Source organism: Balearica regulorum, chromosome 24, assembly GCF_011004875.1.
Source record: "Balearica regulorum gibbericeps isolate bBalReg1 chromosome 24, bBalReg1.pri, whole genome shotgun sequence".
Lineage (NCBI taxonomy): Eukaryota > Metazoa > Chordata > Aves > Gruiformes > Gruidae > Balearica > Balearica regulorum.
The window spans coordinates 5,512,048-5,532,758 of NC_046207.1; the positions used below are offsets into that span (position 1 = coordinate 5,512,048).

The window sequence follows — 20,711 nt, forward strand, 5'->3', positions numbered from 1 at the left end:
GCCCGTGTCTGTAAGCCTGAACTTTTATGCAATGAATATACACTTGGCCACGTGAAATTGGACTCCTGGCATATTCAATTTTTACTGCTATAAACCCAAACCCATTACTTTCCCCTGGCTCAGGCAGCCATAAACCTCGCCGCTGCTTTGCTTCCAGAATAAGCCGGGCATTTATGTTTCCCGGGAGCTGGTTCATTGGTGTAATGGATGTGTAACCTCCTGTAATTGCTAAGGTTATTCCAGCGCTTGCGTGCGAGCCCTGGCTCTGTCACCAGCTAGCTAGCGCTGGTTTTATTTCGAGTGGGTTGCTGGTGGGGGAACTCAAAGGCGCCTGGAACGGCACCGGGAGGCTTTGAAATGCAGAGTGCTGCGAGCCTGGAGCGGAAAACGTGAGCGAGCAATTGCAGGAGACAAGGGGACGGTAACTGGCTGTAGATGCTCAGAGCAGGAGATGGAGGAGGTCTCGAGCTGGCACTGTGTCCGGACCACATCGGTGTGCTGACTCAGCTGGGGAGCCGGCGCTGAGCACCCCTGGATGCGGCTCAGCCTCACCCGAGCTGCTCTGTCCTGGCACCGGGCTCCAGAGGAAAGGCAGGAGCAGCACCCCGCTGCGTGCAGGGGAGCAGACCGGGGCCGGGGTACCCAGCGCAGCTCTCCTCTCACCTCTCCCCTCTCCCCTTCCAGACGAGGAGCTCCCGACACTCCCAGGGCTCCCAGCCCGGCTTGGCCGATCAAGCCAAACTCTCCTTCGCCTCGGCCGAATCCTTGGAAACCATGTCGGAAGCGGAGCTGCCCTTGGGGTTCAACAGGATGAACCGGTTCCGGCAGAGCTTGCCCTTGTCCCGGTCCACCAGCCAGACGAAGCTGCGATCGCCAGGTACCCTCGGGGCTCAGCATCCCCCGGGATGGGCAGCATCCCCCTGCCTGGGCCACCGCCAAAACCATCTCTGCCCGCCTCTACGGGCGTGAGATTGGTTTGTATCTGCCCAAATAACCCCAGGAGGAGCGGGGACCACTGCACGCTGCGTGGGGTGGCCGAGGTGGACTAGCTGCCTTCGGCCTCAGTGCTCCAGGGTGAGGTTGGGTGGCACGGAGGACCCCGAGCCTTCGTTCGGGCACGCACAGAGATCTCCAAGCGGGTGGGCAAACCTGCATCGCCGGCTTTGGCACGTCTTCGGTGTCGCATGGAGAAGCGGTGCGGGCACATCTCACCGCTCTCTGCTCCCTCTGCTTCCAGGGGTCCTTTTCCTGCAGTTTGGGGATGAGACGAGACGCGTCCACATCACCCACGAGATCAGCAGCATGGACACCCTGCACGCCCTCATTGTCCACATGTTCCCCCAGAAGCTCACCATGGGGATGCTGAAGTCTCCCAACACCGCCATCCTCATCAAGGATGAGTCGCGCAATGTCTTCTACGAGCTGGAGGATGTCCGGTGAGGCTGGGGGAGTTCAGAAATCCACCACAGATTGATTTTTCCTTTCTTTCAGGGCATCACAAACGAGGAAATTAGCGGGATGAAAGCAGAGGGGGGTGCGTGGGTGCAATCCTGCAGCTGGGACTTGCTGGGGGCTCGGCCGGCTGCCTGTCGGGTCGGGGATGCTCACTGCTCCGCCTCTCCTTTCAGCGACATCCAGGACAGAAGTATCATTAAAATCTACCGGAAAGAACCACTCTACGCCTCGTTCCCAGCCTCGCACATCACCAACGGCGACCTGAGGGTAAGAGGGGACAGGGTGTCATGGGGAGAGCCTGCGGCGTGGGTGCACCCGAGGGGCCGGGACCGGTAAAGAGAGAAAGCGATGGAGATGGGGTGGTAATCACGTGTGTTTGCGGATGGAGTAATGACTGCGATTCGTCTTGCCCGGTTCCAGCGTTGTTAAGTGTTACTTTAAGAGAATGGATGTTTGGAGCCTGACAGCAGGGTAATAAACATGATAATTAGGGGATTCATCAGAATAAATCATCCCGCTTCTGGATGGGGATGAGGGAGCTGCCGTTTGCCAAGGCCGGGTGAAGGCGCAGGAGCTGCAGATCTTGGTCCTTGGAGGAGGGGTGCAGCGGGGCAGGGTCCCAGCCAGGCAGAGCAAGGGCGGGGGGCCAGCCCGCAGGGACGCGGTGCTGATGAGCCCTGCCCCTTTCCGCAGAGGGAGATGGTGTACACCTCCAGGGAGTCGTCTCCCACCCGCCGGCTGAACAACATGTCCCCGGCTTCCCACCTCACCTCCGGCTCCCCTCCGCCGGTGCTCCAGTCCTCCTCCCCGTCCCGCTCCCGCATGTCCTACAGCGGGGGCCGCCCGCCCTCCTACGCCGGCAGCCCCGTCCATCACAGCGAGCGTCTCTCCAACCTGCCGCCCGCCCAGGGGGTCTCGCCCAGCCCCAGCGCCATCCTGGAGCGCCGGGACGTGAAGCCGGATGAGGACCTGGCCGGGAAGAATGTGGTGCTGGTGAAGAACGAGGGGCTTTACGCCGATCCCTACGGCATGGTGCACGAGGGCCGGCTCAGCATCACCTCCACCCAGTCCCTGGCTGGCATGGGAGACCCTTTCGGCTACTCGGGGGGGCTGTACAAGCGGGGCTCCGTTCGCTCTCTCAGCACCTACTCGGCGGCCGCCTTGCAGACAGAGCTGGAGGACAGCCTGTACAAGCCCAACGCGCCCATTTACAGCGACACGTACGGACCCGGCTTGGGTTTCCGCATGCCCCCCTCCTCCCCACAGAAGATGGCTGATGGCCGGCTGGTGGAGCCGGGGCAGAGCCCGCACAGCCCCTACTCGGGACCCCCCAGCCGCTCCTCGCCTGTCCGTCAGTCCTTCCGCAAGGACTCCTGCTCCTCCGTCTTCATGGAAAGCCCGGTCAACAAACCGCGCAACGCCAGCTCCTCCGGCCCTCCGGAGCTGTTTCCTGGCCCCGGCGATCGCCCGCTCTCGGGGTTCGGCTCCCCGGGACCAGCCAAGGACACGGAAACGAGGTGAGACGGGGTGCGGGAGAACCCCCCTCCTGCAGATACAAGCTTTGCTCGGGTGACATCGGTGCAGCTGGGGAGGTAGAGGAAGAGGGGAGGAAGGCTTTGCCCCGTCGCCACCGCAGCAGAGGTGCCGGGATGGGTAACGAAGCACCAAATTGTGCCGGGCTGAGGGGAGCGACTGGGAAGAAGGAAGCAGGAAGAGAGAGGGAGTGAAGGTGCTGGTGACAGCAGCGCTGCCGCCTCCCCGACGTCCCTCCTGGGTGGGCGCGGGTCCACCCTGGGTGGGTGCGGGGGAGGCCAGGACAAGCCGGAGGGTGTCCGTGGTGCAGAGCCGGCCCCTCACCCGGCCCCTCTCCCTTCCCGCTGGCAGGGAGCGGATGGAGGCGATGGAGAAGCAGATCGCCAGCCTGACGGGGCTGGTGCAGAGCGCGCTGCTCCGTGGCTCCGAGGCCGAGACCCCCAGGTAAGGAGCAGGAGGGCAGGCGTGGGACCACGGGGTCTGCTGTGGGGAGGGGGGACACCTCCGGCTGGGCTGTTAGCTGCCGAGGCTGGGGGCTCCCGTCCCCCCGTCCCGGGGGATGCCAGCCCCTGCCGTGCCCCCGCGGTCCCCTGTGCCGGTGAGGACGGAGGTGCCTGGTCCACACTCGTTCCTCTCCTCTCTTCCATTGCAGCGAGAAGACAGAAGCCACCAACGGCGGGACCCCCCCGTCTGCGTGTAAGTGACTGGAGAGCCAGCCCCTCACCCTGCAGCACCCCCTCCCTCTGCCCACGTCTCCTGGGAGTCCCAGGGTGGGGGCGGGAGCGGGGGGCTCTGCAGCCCCCACCACATGCTGGCAACCAGCAGGACCCCCCCATCCCTCTGAGGGGCTGCTCCAGGACGGCCCCTCCTTGGAGCCAGCGGGGGGGGCGGCAGGTAGACCACCCAGAACTGCTGGACCGAAGCAGAGGGTGGGGAAGCGGAGGGTTTTCCCAGGAAAGCAGAGGAGTGGTCTGCAGCCTTCCCTCAGCAGCCTCCGCTCCCTCCCCACAGCGACCAGCCGCAGCGGCATGGGGACACCGGTGCCTGCGCCCCCGCCGCCCTCCGTCACCAGCACGCCGGCGGGGCAGCCCACTGCCATCACCCGCTTGCACATGCAGCTGCACCTCCACGACCTGCAGCAGAACGCCAGCGACCTCCGCAACCAGCTGCAGCAGCTCAAGAAGCTGCAGGTGGGTACCGGGGAGGGAGGGGGGGGACGGACCCCAACCCGGCCCAGCTCTTACTGGGGTGGATCCAGCCGCGGAGCAGGAAAATCCCCCTTTCCTGGTGACTTTGCCTGGGGCTGGGTGTGGGAGAGCGAGGTGGCCAACCCTGCGCACACAGCAGTCCCCATCGGGGGCGGGGGGATCTTGCCCAGCCTGAATCCCCCCCCCTCCTCCTCCCTGCAGCTGCAGAACCAGGAGACGGTGAAGACGATGCTGCGGCGGACGGAGACGGAGATCAGCGTGCGGGTGACGGACACCATGCGCAAGCACGAGGACCCCCTGCAGCGCCAGCGCAGCTTGGTGGAAGAGGAGCGGCTCCGCTACCTCAACGAGGAGGAGCTGATCACCCAGCAGCTCAAGTGAGCCGGGGCTGTCGGCGGGGCTGGACGTGCGTGTGGGGAGGGGGTCCCTGCACGCTGACCTCGATGGGCCAGACCCTCTGTGGGTGTAAATCAGCAGCTCTGCACGGTGCCAGGCTACATCCCTGACCGCATGCCCGGCACGGAGGGGTCCCCACCCCAGCTCCCCTCTGCTGCGCGGGGACGTGCCAGGCTGACCACCCCCGGGGGTCTCAATCGTCCCTGACACCCCTGCCCTGCCTCCGTGCTCACAGTGACCTGGAGAAGTCGGTGGAGAAGATCCAGAAGGATTTGGCCCACAACCACCGGCTCATCCCCGTGCAGGAGCTGGAGGAGAAGGCGGTGGTGCTCAAGCAGCTGGGGGAGACGCTGACAGACCTCAAGGGTGAGGACGTGGCTGGGTCCAGGGCTGGGTGGCGAGTGGTGCTCACCTGCACCTCCCTGCTCCATCCTCACGCGCGGGATGCTCCAGGTTGCCTGTTGCCTCTGGGTTTGCGCCTTTGCAGCTGCCGTGCGTTTGCCTGCATCCCCAGGGCAGGTACCCTGGCGCCCGTCGGCGTTGTGTGTGTGCTGCAGGCTTTGGGCTGCTGCAGGGGTGAGGGCTGCACCCCACGCTGCTGCTGCTGCTGCTGCGCGCCCCTCTTTGCTCTGCTAGCTGTCCAAGTGTGTCCTGAGGGCTCTGCCTGAGTTCCTCCAACAGCTCAGGGTTGCTCAGAGCTGCTGCCTGTCCCTGTCCTGCGGGACCTTGTGCTTGCCCACCCCTGTGCATGCTGCCCTTGATTTTCCTACTCCTGCAGCCTCCCATCCCTGGGCTGTCCCCATCCCCATCCCCGGGCTGTCCCCATCCCCATCCCCGGGCCATCCCCATCCCCGGGCTGTCCCCATCCCCATCCCCGGGCTGTCCCCATCCCCATCCCCGGGCCATCCCCATCCCCGGGCTGTCCCCATCCCCATCCCCGGGCTGTCCCCATCCCCATCCCCGGGCCATCCCCATCCCCGGGCCATCCCCATCCCCGGGCTGTCCCCATCCCCATCCCCATCCCCGGGCTGTCCCCATCCTGCCTTTCACAAACAGACACGCAGCGCCTCGATTCAAAGTGGCAGAGCTCCTGCCTGCCAGAGCCAAGGCAGACAATAAACGATGATTTGGCAGCAGCCACTGAGATTGTGAGAAGGGGGCCCACGGGTGGCCGTGAGAAGGGCTGGGGGCCGCAGGGCAGAGGTAGGAGCTGCTCTGCTTTCCTGCAGCCTTTCCGTAAGGTCAGGCTGATGCTGAGCAGCCGGGATGGCGAGCAGAGGACCAGGCAGGGAGCCAGGAGCAACCTGCTCCATGTCAGTCCCTGCCACCAAGTCCCAGGGTCCGGACTGCCAAGCCCCCGGCTCCGGGGAGGTGTTTGGTGCCGATGGATGGGGAGGGGGCACCGTCGGGGCTAAGATTGGTGCCTGCGGGTGGAGGGACGGTGGGCATGGGGAGCAGGAGAGACACCAGCCCAGACTCCCCAGGATTCATCCTGCACCGTACCATCGTGGGTATGATGGCCATGGTGGTTTTGGTGGTGGGGGGGTGCCCTGGCTCCCCGGCACAGCAGGGCCCTGGTGACCCCCCAACTCTCCCACCCCAGCCCAGTTCCCCAGCCTGCAGAGCAAGATGCGGGTGGTGCTGCGGGTGGAGGTGGAAGCCGTCAAGTTCCTCAAGGAGGAGCCGAACCGTCTGGATGGTCTGCTCAAGCGCTGCCAGACGGTGACGGACACGCTCGCCCAGATCCGCAGGTGAGCACCAAGCCCTTGAGCACCTTGGAGGACACAGCCGGTCCCTTCAGTGGTCCCTGTGCCCCCCACGTGTGTGCCGGTGTCCGCTCTGCGTTACCATGCAAATCCCCAGGGCTGTTGGAAAAAAAGGCCCGTTCTTCTTCTGCTAAGGAACTTAAAAACGCCCTCGGTCCTTTCCAGTGTGTCTATGGGAACCCCTCTTCCTAAACCGACTTTCTCTTATCACCTTGAAAAAAAACGTGGTCGTATATCCAGATAGAAAGGCAGCCCTCGGCGTGATCAGAAATCTCTTTCCTGAGGAGCAGAAAAATGTTCTGCTGGAGACAAATCATCTTGCAGATGAAATGGTGGTGGCAGGCTGGGCCGTGCGCCGTGGCCGAGCCCACCTGCCTCTTCCCATTAGGAGACCTTTCGGGATGGCTCGCAGCTCGGCCACGCTGCAGGAGCAGAGCCGCGGCGCCGGGCTCGCCTCGGGCTCATTGCTAGCCTGGTTTTCTGCGGAAATGAGCTTGTATCATCACGCAGTGTCTGAATCTGCCTCCCTGTCATTCCCCGGCCCTAATAACTCCTGACTCCAAAGGCAATTTCAAGCAGATCTGACAGAGGGGCAGGATTCGGAGAGATCCAATTTCCTACAAGGTTCATGAAAACGGACATCCAGGTAGAGGAGCTCATTCGTGTGCTCCCCCAAGAGAGGCTGTACATCAATTCCAACCCCTTCCTAGACGTCAGAGAACCTAAACCTTTCAGCCCCGTGATGCAGAGTTGCAGGAGAGCAAGTTTTTTTGTGGCGTGGCTTGGAGAGGGTGCAGTAACCGCCCCCCCCCGTGCCACGCAGCCACCCAGCGCCTTCGCTCTGTCCCTGGCAGGCAAGTGGACGAGGGGGTGTGGACCTCCCCCAGCAACCTCAGCCAGTCCCCCAAGAAGGTGGCCCCCGAGACAGACTTCAGCAAAGGGCTGGATTTGGAGATGCCCACCAGCCCCCCAGTGAGCCTCCACCACCTGACGGCCGCCACCGAGACGCTGGGCATGCCCAGCTTTGGGCACAGCCCCCCCCAGACCCAGACCCACCCCTCCAAGAGCAATAACCCTTCCCGAGCTCCGGAGATGGTACCTGCCAAGACCCAGACGGGCCCGGAGACCCCCAGCAAGAAGAGTGCGGACAAAGCCGTATCCGTGGAGGTGAGAGCCTGGGATGGGTTCCTCAGCTTGGGGGGGGGGCTCTTCTAGAGGGTCTATCCCTATGTCTCCCAGTTGAAACTAGGAACAAGAACTGGGTCCGTCCTCCTCCTTGCTGGGTTTGTAGCCGATGGGGTGGCTGGAGGGTGGGGAGCCCCCGGTGATGCTGGCAGCCTTGGGAGCACCCCCAATTGCACATCGGGGGGTGTGCAGCTTAAGGAAGGGGACAGCGCTGCCCCCCAATTCCTCCCGGGCTCAGCAGCAGGTTGGGGGGGCAGCGGGTCACATCCTGCCTGCAAGGGCAGGAGAAGCTGCTGCAGCGAGCTCTGCCTGCCGTCCGCAGGCTGCCGAGCGGGACTGGGAGGAGAAGCGGGCGGCGCTGACCCAGTACAGCGCCAAGGACATCAACCGCCTCCTCGAGGAGACGCAAGCCGAGCTGATGAAGGCCATCCCCGACCTGGAGTTCGCCGCCAAGCACAAGCAAGCCACGGGCAGCGGCAGCACCGCCTCCACGCCTGAGCACAAACCCTCCAAGCCGCAGCACGCACCTAAGTCGGGGGGCAAGGGGGACCCCAACGGCCGCAGGGGCTCAGGTACGGCGTGGGGAGGACAGGGGTCCACCTCCGCATCCTGGGGCTGGGGGTCCCTGATCCTGCGTGTGCCCTGGCCGCGCCAGCACCGCTGGGTCTCCCTGGGCTGAGCCGTGCTGCCCCGACCGGAGGTTTGTGCTCGGGGAGGCAGTGGGAGAGCCTCGGGTGCTGTATTAGAGGGGCAGGGAAAGGTCTCGTGCCCTCACAGCATCGTTTGTGCCCAGACGAACTGACGGTGCCGCGGTACCGGACCGAGAAACCCTCCAAATCGCCGCCACCACCTCCTCCACGCCGGAGCTTCCCCTCGTCTCACGGACTGACCACAACCCGCAGCGGCGAAGTCATCGTCACCAGCAAGAAGGAGCCCGGTTTTATGAAGGTAGGGAGCGGGGCCGTGGGGTGGCTGCTGCGCTGGGCTGAGCGGGTCACCGTCGGCAAGACCAGCCCCGGCTCCTGGTGCCCCCCACCCCTCACCGCCCCGATCCCCCCTTGCAGAAGGCCGAGTCGGAGGAGCTGGAGACCCAGAAGCCGCAGGTGAAGCTGAGACGGACGGTGTCGGAGGTGGTCAGGCCGGCGTCCACCCCTCCCATCATCGCCTCTGCCATCAAAGACGACGACGACGAGGACCGCATCATTGCGGAGCTGGAGGTGAGCGCGGGAGGGGCTGCGGGATGCCCCAGCTTACCCGCACCGGAGGCGATGCCCACCCTGCCCCGTCCGTTCACGCGTGGCTGCGCCCGGCTCCGGGCACCTACGGGGAACACCTTGGGATCAGGTCCAGGGAATGACATCCCAAGCAGTGGCACAGCAGCGGGCTTCCCCCTCCTCGCCTGTGTCCCAGCAGGAGCGCGGTGCCGCGGGGATGGGCAGCACGGAGCAGTTGTACCCTGCCGGACCCCTCGCTGGGTCCCAGTGCTGCGTGCCTGGTTCGTTGTCTCTTTGGTCACACTCGTGTTTTTTAACACTCTGCAGCTTCAGTTGGAGGTTCAGCGGGGTTTGTGCACAGGGCACCCTGCAGAGATCCCACCCGAGATGCCGCCCTGAGGCTCTGACCCCCCCAGGCTGGCTGTGCCCCATGTCCTCCCCCCGGTTTGCTGCAGTCGAGGTGCCCAAGTGGCTCGTGGATGGTTTCCCCTGGCTGGTTTGCCCCCGGGGGCGGGGGCACCGGCGATGCTGCTGGCGGCAGAGGGACCGGGTTGCCTCCGCGGCTGATGAGAACAGCCGACGTTTCGCTCGCTGCCGATGGCTGCCGAGCCCCGGTCCTGGCGTGACCCTGGCAAGCATCCCTGCAAGCACGGGCTGTGTCGTCGTTATCCTCAAGCCTCCCTCCTCCAACCCCCCGTGTTTGACTCCCCAGGTGTTTCAGAGAAGCTCTGCCTCCCCTTTCCTCCCCAAGCTCCGTTACGATCCGCTCGCGGCTGCCGTCTCCCCTGGGCACGCAGACATGTGGCCCAACGGAGCCTCCGTTGCAGCCGAAGGATGGAAGGTAACAGCTCGCTCCGAGCGACGATCCCTTCTCCTGCTGACGGGCTGCACTTTAACCACCTCCTCTCCCGCCTCTTTTTAACTCACTTCTGCTTCCTTCTCTTGATTTAACAAACTAATGGCTTCTTCTCCACTCCCTCGCTCACCGCCACCGCGTGTACGGCACTGACACGGCACAGGACCGAGCACTAACCCATGCAACAGCAGCACGGGGCTGCTGCAACTCCCGTGAGGGCCCGATCCTGCAGCCACGCGGATGGGAGGAAGGAAGGGACCACCCCAGCACCGCACCGGGCAGGGCACGGGGAGGGCTCGCCGCTCTCACGCCGCATTTGGCGCCTGGGTGGTTTGCCACCACCCAGGGAGGGTGTCACTGGAGGGGGGCTGTGGCAGGCGGTGCATGTCGTGCCCTGCGTAGGGATCCCGCTCCACGCGCGTGGTGATATTGGGCGGAAGGGGAAGGGCTGGGCCGGAGGCTGGACCCACTTGGGCTTGGCCCCATCGCCCCTCCTGGCTGCTGGGCTGCTGAGCGGGCAGGATCAGCCTGGCTCCCTCCCGGCCCACCCGCCTTCCATCCTGCCCGGGGAGGAGAGAGCGGGAGGAAAGCAAGGTGCCCGGAGAGCAGATGGGATGGAGCAGGGGATGAAGATGGAGAACAGGAGGCCAGAGAGCAGGACAGAGTGGCTGCTGAACCCCTCGCTGGAAAGCATCTAGTGAGCAGAGCTCTGCCTCATCCGGGGCGGCTCAGCTGCTGGGGGGGGTCTGGGTACGTTGCAGGGGTCCTGCTGGGCCCCTCCTGTCCCTGGGACACCCAGCAGCATCTCCTGTCCCTGGGGACAAGGACCCCTCTCCCCAGAGCTCGGACGGGTCCAGCTCCGGACCCAGAGTTCCGTAGCCATCCCAGCCCTCGTGTCGCCTTCCCTCTCGGCCCCGGCTGCTACTCAGACCCCCCAGGGCTGGGGCACGAGTGACACATGTCATGCCAAGGCACGCGTCCCCGCTGCCCGTCCTGTGCCACCCGGCTGCGTGGCGTAACCGCTGTATTACCCTGCTGTGCCGTCAGGCCACGGTGCCGGTTGCACGCAGAGCCCCCACGGAGGCAGCAGCCCCCCCGGCCAGGGCAGGGTGCGGGGGTGGCTGCAGTGGGCACCTCTTCTGCCAGAGCATCTCTCCAGCTCACCTTCCCTCGCCTCCGTGGAGGACACGGCCGGCTCTAGTCCCCCGGGCATTGCACGGCTCGTTGCGTCTCCCTCGGGCTGGGAACAGAGAGGTTGGGGAGGAAGGACAGCGTTTGCTAGGTGACTTCTCGCTGCTCAGGGTTTTAAAGGTCTGCTGCCCCTTGCAGCTCATTTGCAACGGCTGGTGCCCTGCCTTCAGCTCCGCTGGGAGCAGCGGCGTCCTGCGGGGCTGTGCTCTTGCACCAGTGCCGCACCAGTTTATACCAGCGTGGGAGTTACCCGAGCCAGACTGCGGCAGTCAGGTTTCCAGAGGCATTCGAGAGGTGCAGCAACACCTGCTCATCTTTGCTATAAAACTCCAGGCAAGTCATTGCCAAAATCGCAGACCCAGGTTGCCTTAAGCACAGCAGAAAGCCAGTCCCTGTCCCTGCTGTGGGTACCGATGGGACCTCAGGGCTGGGCAGGAGAGATCCGAGCATCTCCCTTCCTGGCCAAACACCTCCCTGCAGCGCTACGATGCCCAGAGGCACCGGTGATGGGCGACCCAAGTAGTGTGCGCGGACACGTAGTCCTCCCCGGCAGCTCCCCACTTCCTCCCACCGCTCTCCCCCGGCTCTTAATCTGTCTGAATTCTCTACCTAGGAGCCGTTGGCCCTGGCAGCCCCGGGGAGCAGGGCTTTCTCCCTCCCGCAGATTGTGCTCACCGAGTGGGTGTCTGAACCGCCGTCCCCCGAAGCCGAACCGGAGGCGTGGGTGGAAACGGGCTGCTCGGAGCACGGGGACCCGGCCGGCAGCGGAGGAGCAGGAGGGGAGCTTACACCTGAGGGGGGAAGGAAATGCCGTGTGTCTCCTGGCATCTCCAAAAAGTCTCTGTCCACACGTGGGTACCCTCCAGCCTCCGCCCCGCAGCCCCCGAGCAGCCCGTCCCGGGGCCGTGCCCGTGCAGCAGGAGAGACTTGGAGGTTCCCTCTAGCAGCCAGCAAGGTCCCGTCTCTCTCAAAGCATAAAACGAGCTGTCCCACGGGGGAAAAAGGAGGGGACGCTGCTCTGAACGCTGCCGGCAGGCAAGAAGGCAGCAGCAAGACTTCTCATGGAGGTCCCTTGGCTGCACAGGCTCCTCGTTCCCGGGGGGAAGCCACGGCTCCTGGAGCTGGCGAGGCGGTGCTCCCCTCCTCTGGCACAGGCGGCGGAGGGCCTGGCACTGTCCCCCGGCTTCCCGGTAATGGGGACCCCCAAGGAGGAGCCAGGCAGAGCGTGTGGGAGGCATCACTCCCTCCTGGAGACTCTGCTGGGGCTTGCAAACCAGCACGGAGGGAGGAGGGCTCGCCAGCCCCAGCCTGCCCAGTGCCAAATCCCGCAGCTTTCCCAGGTGGGGATCCAGCCCCGCGGGGAAGCGAACACTCCCGGGCTGAGCATCCCCAGGAGCAGGTCGCTGCTTTCTCAAGGCCAAGCCATTGCGCCGCGTCGCCGGGATGGGGCGGTGGGGCTCCAGCTGCCGGGGACAAAGGGCAGGAGGATGCCAGGGCAGGGGGGAAGGCAGAGGGGCTCTGCGCAGGGCAGTCCTCCCCTCGCTGCTCCATGACTCTGCGCAGCAAGGAGATTTATGAAGGCACGTACCAGAGACTGGACAGCCTGGAAGAAACTATCCGTGAGCTGGAAATAACCATCAGTGAGATCAGCAGCCATCCCTCGGTTGAATTTGTATTGCCTAAAGAACGGCTGGGACAAGCGGGATCCAAGGATGCCGGCGAGGAGACCGGGGAAGGTCTGGGGGATCTCAAACAGAGTAGCTGCGACGATGGGACTGTCCTGGATCTCAGTCAGGCCAAAGATGATGCTCCCAAGAGTCCATCTCCAAGCAAGACCAAGCCACCTCTGCTACCCAAGCCGCAGCTCCCCCTCAACACTCCGCAGGTTTATTTTCTGTTATCCCTCTTGCTGTGCTCTGCCCCGGACTCACTCTGATGTTTCTCTTCCTCCACCTCTACCTGCTCCCTCTCTGTGACTACCTCCAGGCAGAGCCAAGGTGGAAAAACCAATCTCCTTTTCTCCCTGGCACTTGAACGGGTTTGGGAAGCGCAGGCAAGCAGGAGCGAGACTGCAGGCAGCAGGGACGGCAGCGTAAAGGCAGGTGGGGCCAGGCGGTGCTGCCGTCTGCCCCTCGCTGGTGCCGGTGCCGCCTGGTGCCCATCCCGCGCTGTGCACTGGCACTGAATTAGACCCTGGCTAAGCTGGTATCTTCTGCCCTGGCAGGTTTTGGGGCTGAGCACGCTGCTGGGTGGGTCGCGGGGCTGGTGACGAGCATCCCGCGGGGCCGGCGAGGGCTGGGTGCGCTGGGCGAGGAAGCAGCGCTCCTCGTTTTGCCATTTGGCGTAAGCACTTTTCTACCGAGCGGCAGTTTGAGTGTGGCTGCAAAGCAGCAGCTGTTTCTCCTAATTAAATCACAGCGCGGGCTCCCCGAAGCCATCCAAATTGGTTTCTGCTGGAATCCGCGGCAGCTGAATAGCTGGGAAAAGAGGAGAGAAAACGCCCTCAGCCGCTCTGACGTCAGCCTGCTCCTTTATTAACAGTCAGCGCTGGGGAATAAATCTCCTTTTTCATTTGCAGCAATTATCTCAGCCCCGGTTCTCAGTGCCGCCGCGGCCCCGTTGCGGTGCTCTCGCTGGGTGAATGGGCCATCGAGTGGGTGTAGCTGCAGTTTCTCCTGTTGTCAGCTCCTGCTGCACCGCTGGAGCCTGGCAAACTAGAAACGGAGCTGCGGGACGGTTTTACGCTCTGGCTGGCACGTGCACGGGTACGCGCAAAGCAAAGCTCAGCTCAGGGTTCGGCAGGAGAGGCTGCACGGCCGGGGCTGGCTCGGTCGGTCCCGAAAGCAGAGCGGGAGAGGGCAGGTCTTGTGGCACCTTCCGAGGACGCTGCGAGTTGGTTGTGAACACGAAGAGCCGGTGCCTGCTCGTGCCCGGGATGCTGGGGCACTCGGGAAGGTGCGGTGCAGGCAGGAACTGGATTTCCTTCTGCTGTGGGGTGCAGGGGTCCCCGTGTCCCATCCAGGGGACCACTGGGGGTCCCAGAGCAGGGCAGGCAGCGCAGAGAGCCGTGCCTGCGGTGTTTTAGTAACCTGGCCTCGCTGCGATAACCTGTTGGCCCTCTCCCGTCGGAGGTGCCATCTGGGCAGCAATCGTACATCTCGGGGGCAGCATCGGCACTGCCAGTGTTGCTGCCTGCAGCAGCTGGTCCGGACTTGGCATGGGGCAGGCAGGAGGCAGCCGTGATGGCAAGGAGAGGATCTGGGGTGCCCCAGGCAGTGGGGGGACGCGTGGCGAGCCTGCGGCGTGTGGCATTGCCCAGGCTCCCGTGCGGGCACCGCTGTAGGGACCTGCAGTGCCAGGGCACGTGCGTACAGGTACCGCTTCCCTCGCTGCTGCTCTTGCAAGTCTGTATCGCCATCTGTGCACAGCTAGTTAATAAAATCCTCTGTGTTCCCACTGCCGCCGTTTCCACCTGGAATCTGCTTCTGCCTGCCGTCGCCTCTTTTCCCTTCTCTTGGCCGTGCGCCCCTGCCCCGGCGGGGATGCTCTCCTCCTGCCCTCGGTCTCCCGGTGTTTGCCGTGTCTGCCCCTGACTCCCCATTTTGCGTTGCAGCCGTGGCTGTCGGTAAGTCCCGGCTGGTTTCTGAGCTTGCCAAAGCGCTGCCCGGTGACGGGCTCCTTTGGCCCGTGGAGCCGGTGACCTCGTCCTTGCCTGGGTTTGCCGCCACGGGCTGTCCGGGCAGGGATGGCACGGCGGTGCCGCAGGGGCTCGGCACAGCTCCAGGCGTCTGACGCCCGATGCTGGCAGTGCCCGGCTGCCAACGGTGCCGGTGTGGGCTTTCACCTATCGGTTTTAACCCCCTTCCCTAAATTCTCTGTCCCGACAGAGCGGTGGCGTGTCCATCCCGGCCATGAAGGTGGTAAACCCGGCGTCCCGGCTGAAGCAGAGCCAGCAGGGCAGCCCCGACAAAAGCAAGCACATAAAGCAGCGGATGGAGTACATGCGGATCCAGGGCCAGCAGCAGGTAGTCTATCTCTAGCACCGTCCCGGCCGGCTCTCCTGGCAGCAGGGCGAGCCACGGGCAGCCCACGGCCCCGGCATCTCCCTCGCTGCCTCGTACAGGGCGAGGGTGTGGGTGGTGGGCAGGGGGAACGGGGGAGACCCTGCGGGTGCTGCTTTTGGGGATTGGGCTCACTCGGTGCCTCCCTTTGCCTCGGCTCAGCCCGGTGGGGCTGGGGGTGCAGGGACCCGGCTGTCGGGGTGCGCGAGGGGCTCTCGCACCGGTCTGTGCTTGGCACGGTGGTTTCCATAGCTGGCTGCTGGGGACAGGGACGTGACTTTGTGCTGAGAGTGGCAAACTCATTACCAGTGTGGCGCGAGGCTGAAGCCGGAGTCACTTGTCCCCCAGCCTTGTGTGCCACCGCTGCCCTGACGGACGGGGCTGAGCCCCAGCCTTGGTCCCCTCATCCTGAGGGACCCCGAGACCTCCTTGCAGAGCATCCTGGGCACGGCGATGAGCGCTGCAGAGCCGTGTGCTCAGCACAGGGGCTCCAAGGGGCTTCCCTTACCTGGGGCTGGGGCTGCCGAACCCATCCCGGGAGCTTTTGGAGAGCCGGGAGCCTCCGTGCACCACGACGCCGCGTCCGCAGAAGCAGCTCATCCCGGGAGGGGGGTGTTGCGGGCAGTGTGATGGTACCAGGGCACCCCGCAGCTTGGGGAGAGGGTGCGGGGGGGCCACAGCAGCTGGAAGAGGAGCGCTTTGGGATGGGATGGTGTGTCGTCCCCCCCCAGCCCCAGCCCGGCACCCACCCCTCTCCCATCCCTGGGGACCGTTCCTGCCGCGGGCAGCGGGGCTCACTCCCCTCTGTTCTTGCTGACACCCCCGTGCTGGCGGTGGCTCTCCAGCCTGCTCAGGCCAGGGGCAAGGAAACCACAGCCAGTTCGCTGCCGTCCGTCCCCCCCTGCCTCTCCTCCCCCCCCTCCCAGCCCTCCCCTCCCGCCTCCTGCCCCCGTGGTGGGGGGCAGCAGCACCACGAGTGGGTTCACCCCCTGCTCCCCTCCCTGCTCTGTGTCTCAATCCCCTTCCCTGGGCCCGGCCTTAACAAACCGCCCAATAAACCCGATTTTGCTCATTCTGTTGGATCCATAAACCCTGTCGGATAAACCGAAGGTTTTTTCCCAGCTGCCTGGAGCTGGGTTTGGGGGTGTGGGGGGGTTCATGCAATTTGGGCAAACGTCACATGAGCAAAACGGGCACCTCGCCCTCCCCCCCCCCCACCCCAGCTTCGGCAAGAGGGGTCAAACACCCCCCCCCTGCCCCCCCACTGCTCCGTCACCAGATCGGAGCCGCGCAGGTGCTGTTTGTCGTGACCGCAACCGCGACGGTCCCAGGGCAGTGGCGAGACGTCCCCGGGCAGGATCCGTCCTCGAGGTCGGGGTCTCCGTGCCAGCCACCCCCAGCATACGCAGTTGCATGTGGGTTTTCACCACCACCCCCCACCACCCCCTGCAGAATCAGGGAGAGACCGGGGGGTTCCCTCTGCCCCCCCCCCCCCAATCCAGGGCTGCCCCATGGGCTGGGGAGCAGCGAAATGCTGGCCAAAAGGGCTGTGCCGGGAGCCCCGAGGCGCTGGGAAGAATCTCCTGGCCCCAGGGAGGCCACCACGTCCCCTTCCCTGGGGGCCACATGCCAGCACAGACCCGGCTGTCACCGGGGCACCCCATGGCACCCACCGGTGTGTCACTGCTTGGGGTGGCCGGACCAAGAGTTTTCTGCAGCACTTTTGTCCTTGCTGCCCTCCCCGTGCAGGATTTGGCCGTTCCCCCCTCACCCAGCAGCGGGGGCGAGGAGGGGCTGGACTGGAGGAGCCCCCCCCCCCCGGTTTACGAGCATCCTTCCTCCCTGGCGCCCCGTCTGCCTTTGGACCGGCTTTTGCACGAGCAGGGTTGGGTCACGCCACTGCCGGTGGTGATCACACCAGCGCGGCGGGCGCAGGGGGCTGGGGTGGGCACCGTCCCCTCCCGGAGGAGCCGGGGCTGGCGTGGGGCTGTCGCGGCTCTGTCCTGCGTGGCTGAACAGCATCTCCGCGGCAGCCCCGGTGCCGGCCGACGGAGCTGGGCGCCGTGCCGCGTGGCGTGCACGCCCGGTCTAACGCTGCCCTTCTTGTCCCCCCTCCCGCCTTTCTCCCCTCCACCCGCCCACCTCTGTCTGTGCCTGTCTGTCCACGTGTCCGTCTGTCCGTCTGCCTCTCGCTCGTCTCTCTCCTCCTCCTCTCGGGGACGTCCCCTTCCCATCCAGTAACGCGTGGGACCGGCTCATCTCGTGCTCTGTTTGTGGTGGACCTTTTCCAGCTGCTTGACCTCAGGCCTAACTCAATGCTGCTTCTGAACAAAGTCCTGTTTGGTTCTCGGTTGTTTTTTTTTTTCCCCCCTTTCCTTTTTTTTTTTCTTTTTTCTTTTTTCCTTTCTTTTGTCTTTTTTTTAAGAAACTGTTTGACTTTCCTCCCCTTTCTCCTCCTTCTCCTCCTCCTCCTTGAATCTTGCTTTTCTTTCTAGGCCGCTAGACCATCTAAAGAGGCTAGTGAGACTTCCCCCGCGGTCTCAGAAAAACCCGCATCTGGCAGAACATCCATCCCCGTATTGACTTCCTTTGGGGCAAGGAACTCCTCCATCTCATTCTGAGCATCCTTGCCAGCTCCACCCAACCGCTCTCCTGCTCCTGGGGCCGGGCTTCTCTCTTCCTTGGGCTCCTCCTCCCTGGGACTTGTCTTCTTGAGGCACCTGGAGGGATCGCCACCCGTCCCTCTCTTTCTGTTTTTTTTTCTTTTTTCAATGTCTTGCTCCAATGTGGCCGACCTCGTGTCTCGCCTCTGCTCCGCCACGGCCCGACTTGTGTCTCGCCTCTGCTCCGCCACGGCCCGACTTCTGTCTCCCATCTCGCTCCGCAATGGCCAACCAGCCACTTTCTGTTTCTCTCTCTCTTTCTCCTCCCTTTTTCTTTTCTTTTTCCTTTTCGTTTGGGTTGCTGTTGGTTTGTTTTTTCTCCCTCCCTCTCCCCACCCCGCCGTTTTCTGTTTATTTAAGAGCTCTCAGAGCTTCGCTCCACCAGTTTCACCAGCTTCAAGCAAGGAGGACGCCGGGCAGCCCCCGACCCCGCCGCCCGCCCGGGCGGCACCCGTCCCACCGCGGAAAGGTGGGAAACAGCGGCTGCCGAAGACGCCCCGTACACCCCCCGACCCGACCGCTCGCCCCCCCGCTGCCGCCGAGCATCCCGGACAGGATCCCGGAGAGGATGCTCGGCTCTCCGGCCAGGTCTCGGCGGTGGGTGACGGGCAGCGTCGCGGCCGGGCCGCGGCCTTCGCCGGCCGAGGGGTCGGTGTCGTCCCGAGGGGGTGTCGCCGTCACCGGCTGCCCGCCAGCCCCGGCTGTCCCCGGGAACGGGGGGCGGTGGGAGAGCTGGGGAGGAGGGAGCCGGGAGCGGCACCTCGGGGTGCCCGGATGTGCCGGAGGGGCGGAAGGCTGAGGTTGTAACATGGGGGGGATGGAAACGGGTCGGGTCGGGCTGCCCGTCTCCCTCCGTTCCTAACGTAGCACTTTAAAGGTCTCCTGGGTGGGCGCGGCGGCCGGGGCGGAGGGATGCTGTGATGCTCGGGGGGGGGGGCTCCGACCGCACGGGGACACCCCGCTGGACCTCTGTCCCCTTCCCGAGCACCAAACACCCTTGGGGACAAGCAGGCTGGAGGTGCCGGATGGGGACCCCACGCCGCAGCCGGTGACCCCGCGGTCCGTCCTTCCCCGGGGGAGCAGCCCCAGCCCCGCCAAGCGGGGGGGACCCGGGGGGGGTCCCCGGGGCGCGTGGCCAGGCGACGCCTGCCCGTGCCCAGCACCCATCAGCACGGCCGAGCCGGGTGCGCAGCGGGTGTGCACGGGGTGTGCGTGTGTGTGTGTGCATGCGTGTGCGCTGCGTGCGCCTGTACCCAACGCTGCCGCCAGCGCAGCCGAGATCGAATCACTCCTTTCGTTGGCTAGTTCGTCCTTGGGTTGGTTTTTTTAATTATTTTTCTTCTTTTCCCCCCCTCTCTTTTTTTGTATATCAATCATTTTTGTACAGAAGAACGAGCCTTTTTTGAATAACAAAGAGAAAAAAAAAAACCAAAAAAAAAAAATCAGAAAAAAATCATGATGCAATTTCTTTGGATTGCAAAAAGCAACTCTTTACATTTAAGTGAAGTGTCTTAACATTTTATATTGTTTTAAAAAATATATTTACATATTATATATATATAATATACGTAATATAAATATATATATAAATATTTAAAAAGAAAAAAGAAATAAATCTCTTCACGTCTGGTATATTAGGGGGTGGATTTTCTTCCCTGGTTAGACTAGAGCTCCTTGTGATTTTGAGAGGGTCGGTTCCTAGCGGCTTGTTAGCCCTCGTGCTGAGTTCGCATCCTCCGTCCAGCACCTTCCTTGTCCCGGCCCCGGCCCCGTCCCTCGCCGGAGCAGGGGGTAGAAGGGGCCGGGTGCCCCCCCCCCCCCCCGGGAAAGCTGACGCCCATGGGTGACATCCCCGGGGCCGGGACAGCACCCACTTCCCGGCAGCAATAGCAGTCACTTGATGCGTTTTTAGTTAATTTTTAATTATTTTTCTTGGTACCAAAGTAAAATACTGTAGCAAAGCCGCAGCTTCGTATGGCCGGGACGGGGGGACGGGGGGGGTGTCCTCCCCTCTCCCCCAGCCCCGTCCCCCCCCTCCGCAGCCCCCCCCAGACCCACACCTGACCCGGGGCTCCCGTGGGGCTGGACGTGCCGCCCTCCGTCCTGCCAGCACCCATGGAGGGGACCCGCAGACACCCCCCCCCCACCCCACCTTGCTGTCCGGGGGGTGTGTGACAGGGACAAGTGCCACCAGCCCCCAGGGACACGGACACGTGGGTGCAAAGGGGTCGGGGGGGGGCTGTAGTTAGTGCAGCCCCATCCCGGTGGCACCCATGGGTGTGCCGGGACACCCATCCCGCTGGAAGCAAGCTCCGGCTGTCGCTGGCGCGGGGGGGTGTCCCATTCCCTTTGCTGCACCCCAGCTTTGTCCCGGGAGCCCCCTCCCGACATCGCCACTGGTGGGTGCCACTGTGGGACACCCCCCCCACCACCACCACCTCCAGACCAGGAGGGCGGTGATGGGCGATGGGGTGCACAGCCCTGGGCGAGGGGGTGCACAGCCCTGGGCGAGGGGGTGCACGGCGCTGGCTTGCACCCATTTCTCCCCCCCCCCCCCCCCACCACCCTCCCCTCTACCCATCAGGCTGGTTTCTCCGTGAGCGTGTGTCTCTGCGTGCGTGTGCGTCCGTCCTTTCATGGCATCGTGCAAACTGTCCGTGAGCACCGACCCTGGTGCCTTTGCTGAAGCAAGAGGAAAAAAAAAAACAAAACAAAAAAACAAAACTTGATTCTGGTTTTAAACCAGGAGAAAAAAAAAAAAAAAAAGGACAAAAAAAGGAAAATGTTGCAAAAACGACCCAAAAAAAAAAAAAAAAAAGCGCTGCCTGCATTGTGCATGTGTCGGAGGCGCCCGCTGCATGCGCACCCTGCTTTACTCGTCTGGATGTTGTTTAAAAAAGGCTACAACTTTTAAAAGGACAAAAGGAAAAAAAAAAAAAAAAAAGGAAAAAAAAAACCCAAACCCTTCCTAATACTCTTTAGAGGCTGTTTTGGGGTTTCTACAACGTCGTGTGTCTCTTAGCATGAATTTTCTTGTGAACTGTTTTAAAAGAAAAAAAATAATTTAAAAAAAAAGAAAAAAAAAAAAAGGCCTTGCACAGGGCGGAGGCGGGGGCCGGGGGGGGGCTGGCCCCCCGCCGCCCCCGCCCTGTGCCCATCGCTGTCCCTGTGTCGCTGTGGATG

General features: G+C 63.6%; 1 protein-coding gene across 4 annotated transcripts in view; it reads left to right on the plus strand.

Moving 5' to 3' along the window:
* SRCIN1 (SRC kinase signaling inhibitor 1) overlaps positions 1 to 20,241 on the plus strand; it is a 69,407-nt gene extending 49,166 nt beyond the window's left edge. Inside the window, exons 4-21 of one of the 4 annotated variants that reach the window (XM_075775201.1) lie at positions 685 to 877; positions 1,238 to 1,436; positions 1,629 to 1,722; positions 2,149 to 2,972; positions 3,340 to 3,432; positions 3,641 to 3,684; positions 4,000 to 4,178; positions 4,398 to 4,573; positions 4,828 to 4,958; positions 6,196 to 6,343; positions 7,213 to 7,525; positions 7,866 to 8,115; positions 8,337 to 8,491; positions 8,608 to 8,760; positions 9,470 to 9,598; positions 11,418 to 12,689; positions 14,692 to 14,829; positions 17,361 to 18,515. In XM_075775201.1, the coding sequence (XP_075631316.1) occupies positions 685 to 877; positions 1,238 to 1,436; positions 1,629 to 1,722; positions 2,149 to 2,972; positions 3,340 to 3,432; positions 3,641 to 3,684; positions 4,000 to 4,178; positions 4,398 to 4,573; positions 4,828 to 4,958; positions 6,196 to 6,343; positions 7,213 to 7,525; positions 7,866 to 8,115; positions 8,337 to 8,491; positions 8,608 to 8,760; positions 9,470 to 9,598; positions 11,418 to 12,689; positions 14,692 to 14,829; positions 17,361 to 17,486 (4,617 nt within the window). In that variant the 3' untranslated portion in view covers positions 17,487 to 18,515. Of the gene's footprint in view, positions 1 to 684; positions 878 to 1,237; positions 1,437 to 1,628; positions 1,723 to 2,148; positions 2,973 to 3,339; positions 3,433 to 3,640; positions 3,685 to 3,999; positions 4,179 to 4,397; positions 4,574 to 4,827; positions 4,959 to 6,195; positions 6,344 to 7,212; positions 7,526 to 7,865; positions 8,116 to 8,336; positions 8,492 to 8,607; positions 8,761 to 9,469; positions 9,599 to 11,417; positions 12,690 to 14,691; positions 14,830 to 17,103 lie in introns of all 4 variants that reach the window. The other 3 variants (XM_075775204.1, XM_075775203.1, XM_075775202.1) reach the window with 3 other exon arrangements.
* The last annotated feature ends 470 nt before the right edge of the window (positions 20,242 to 20,711 follow it).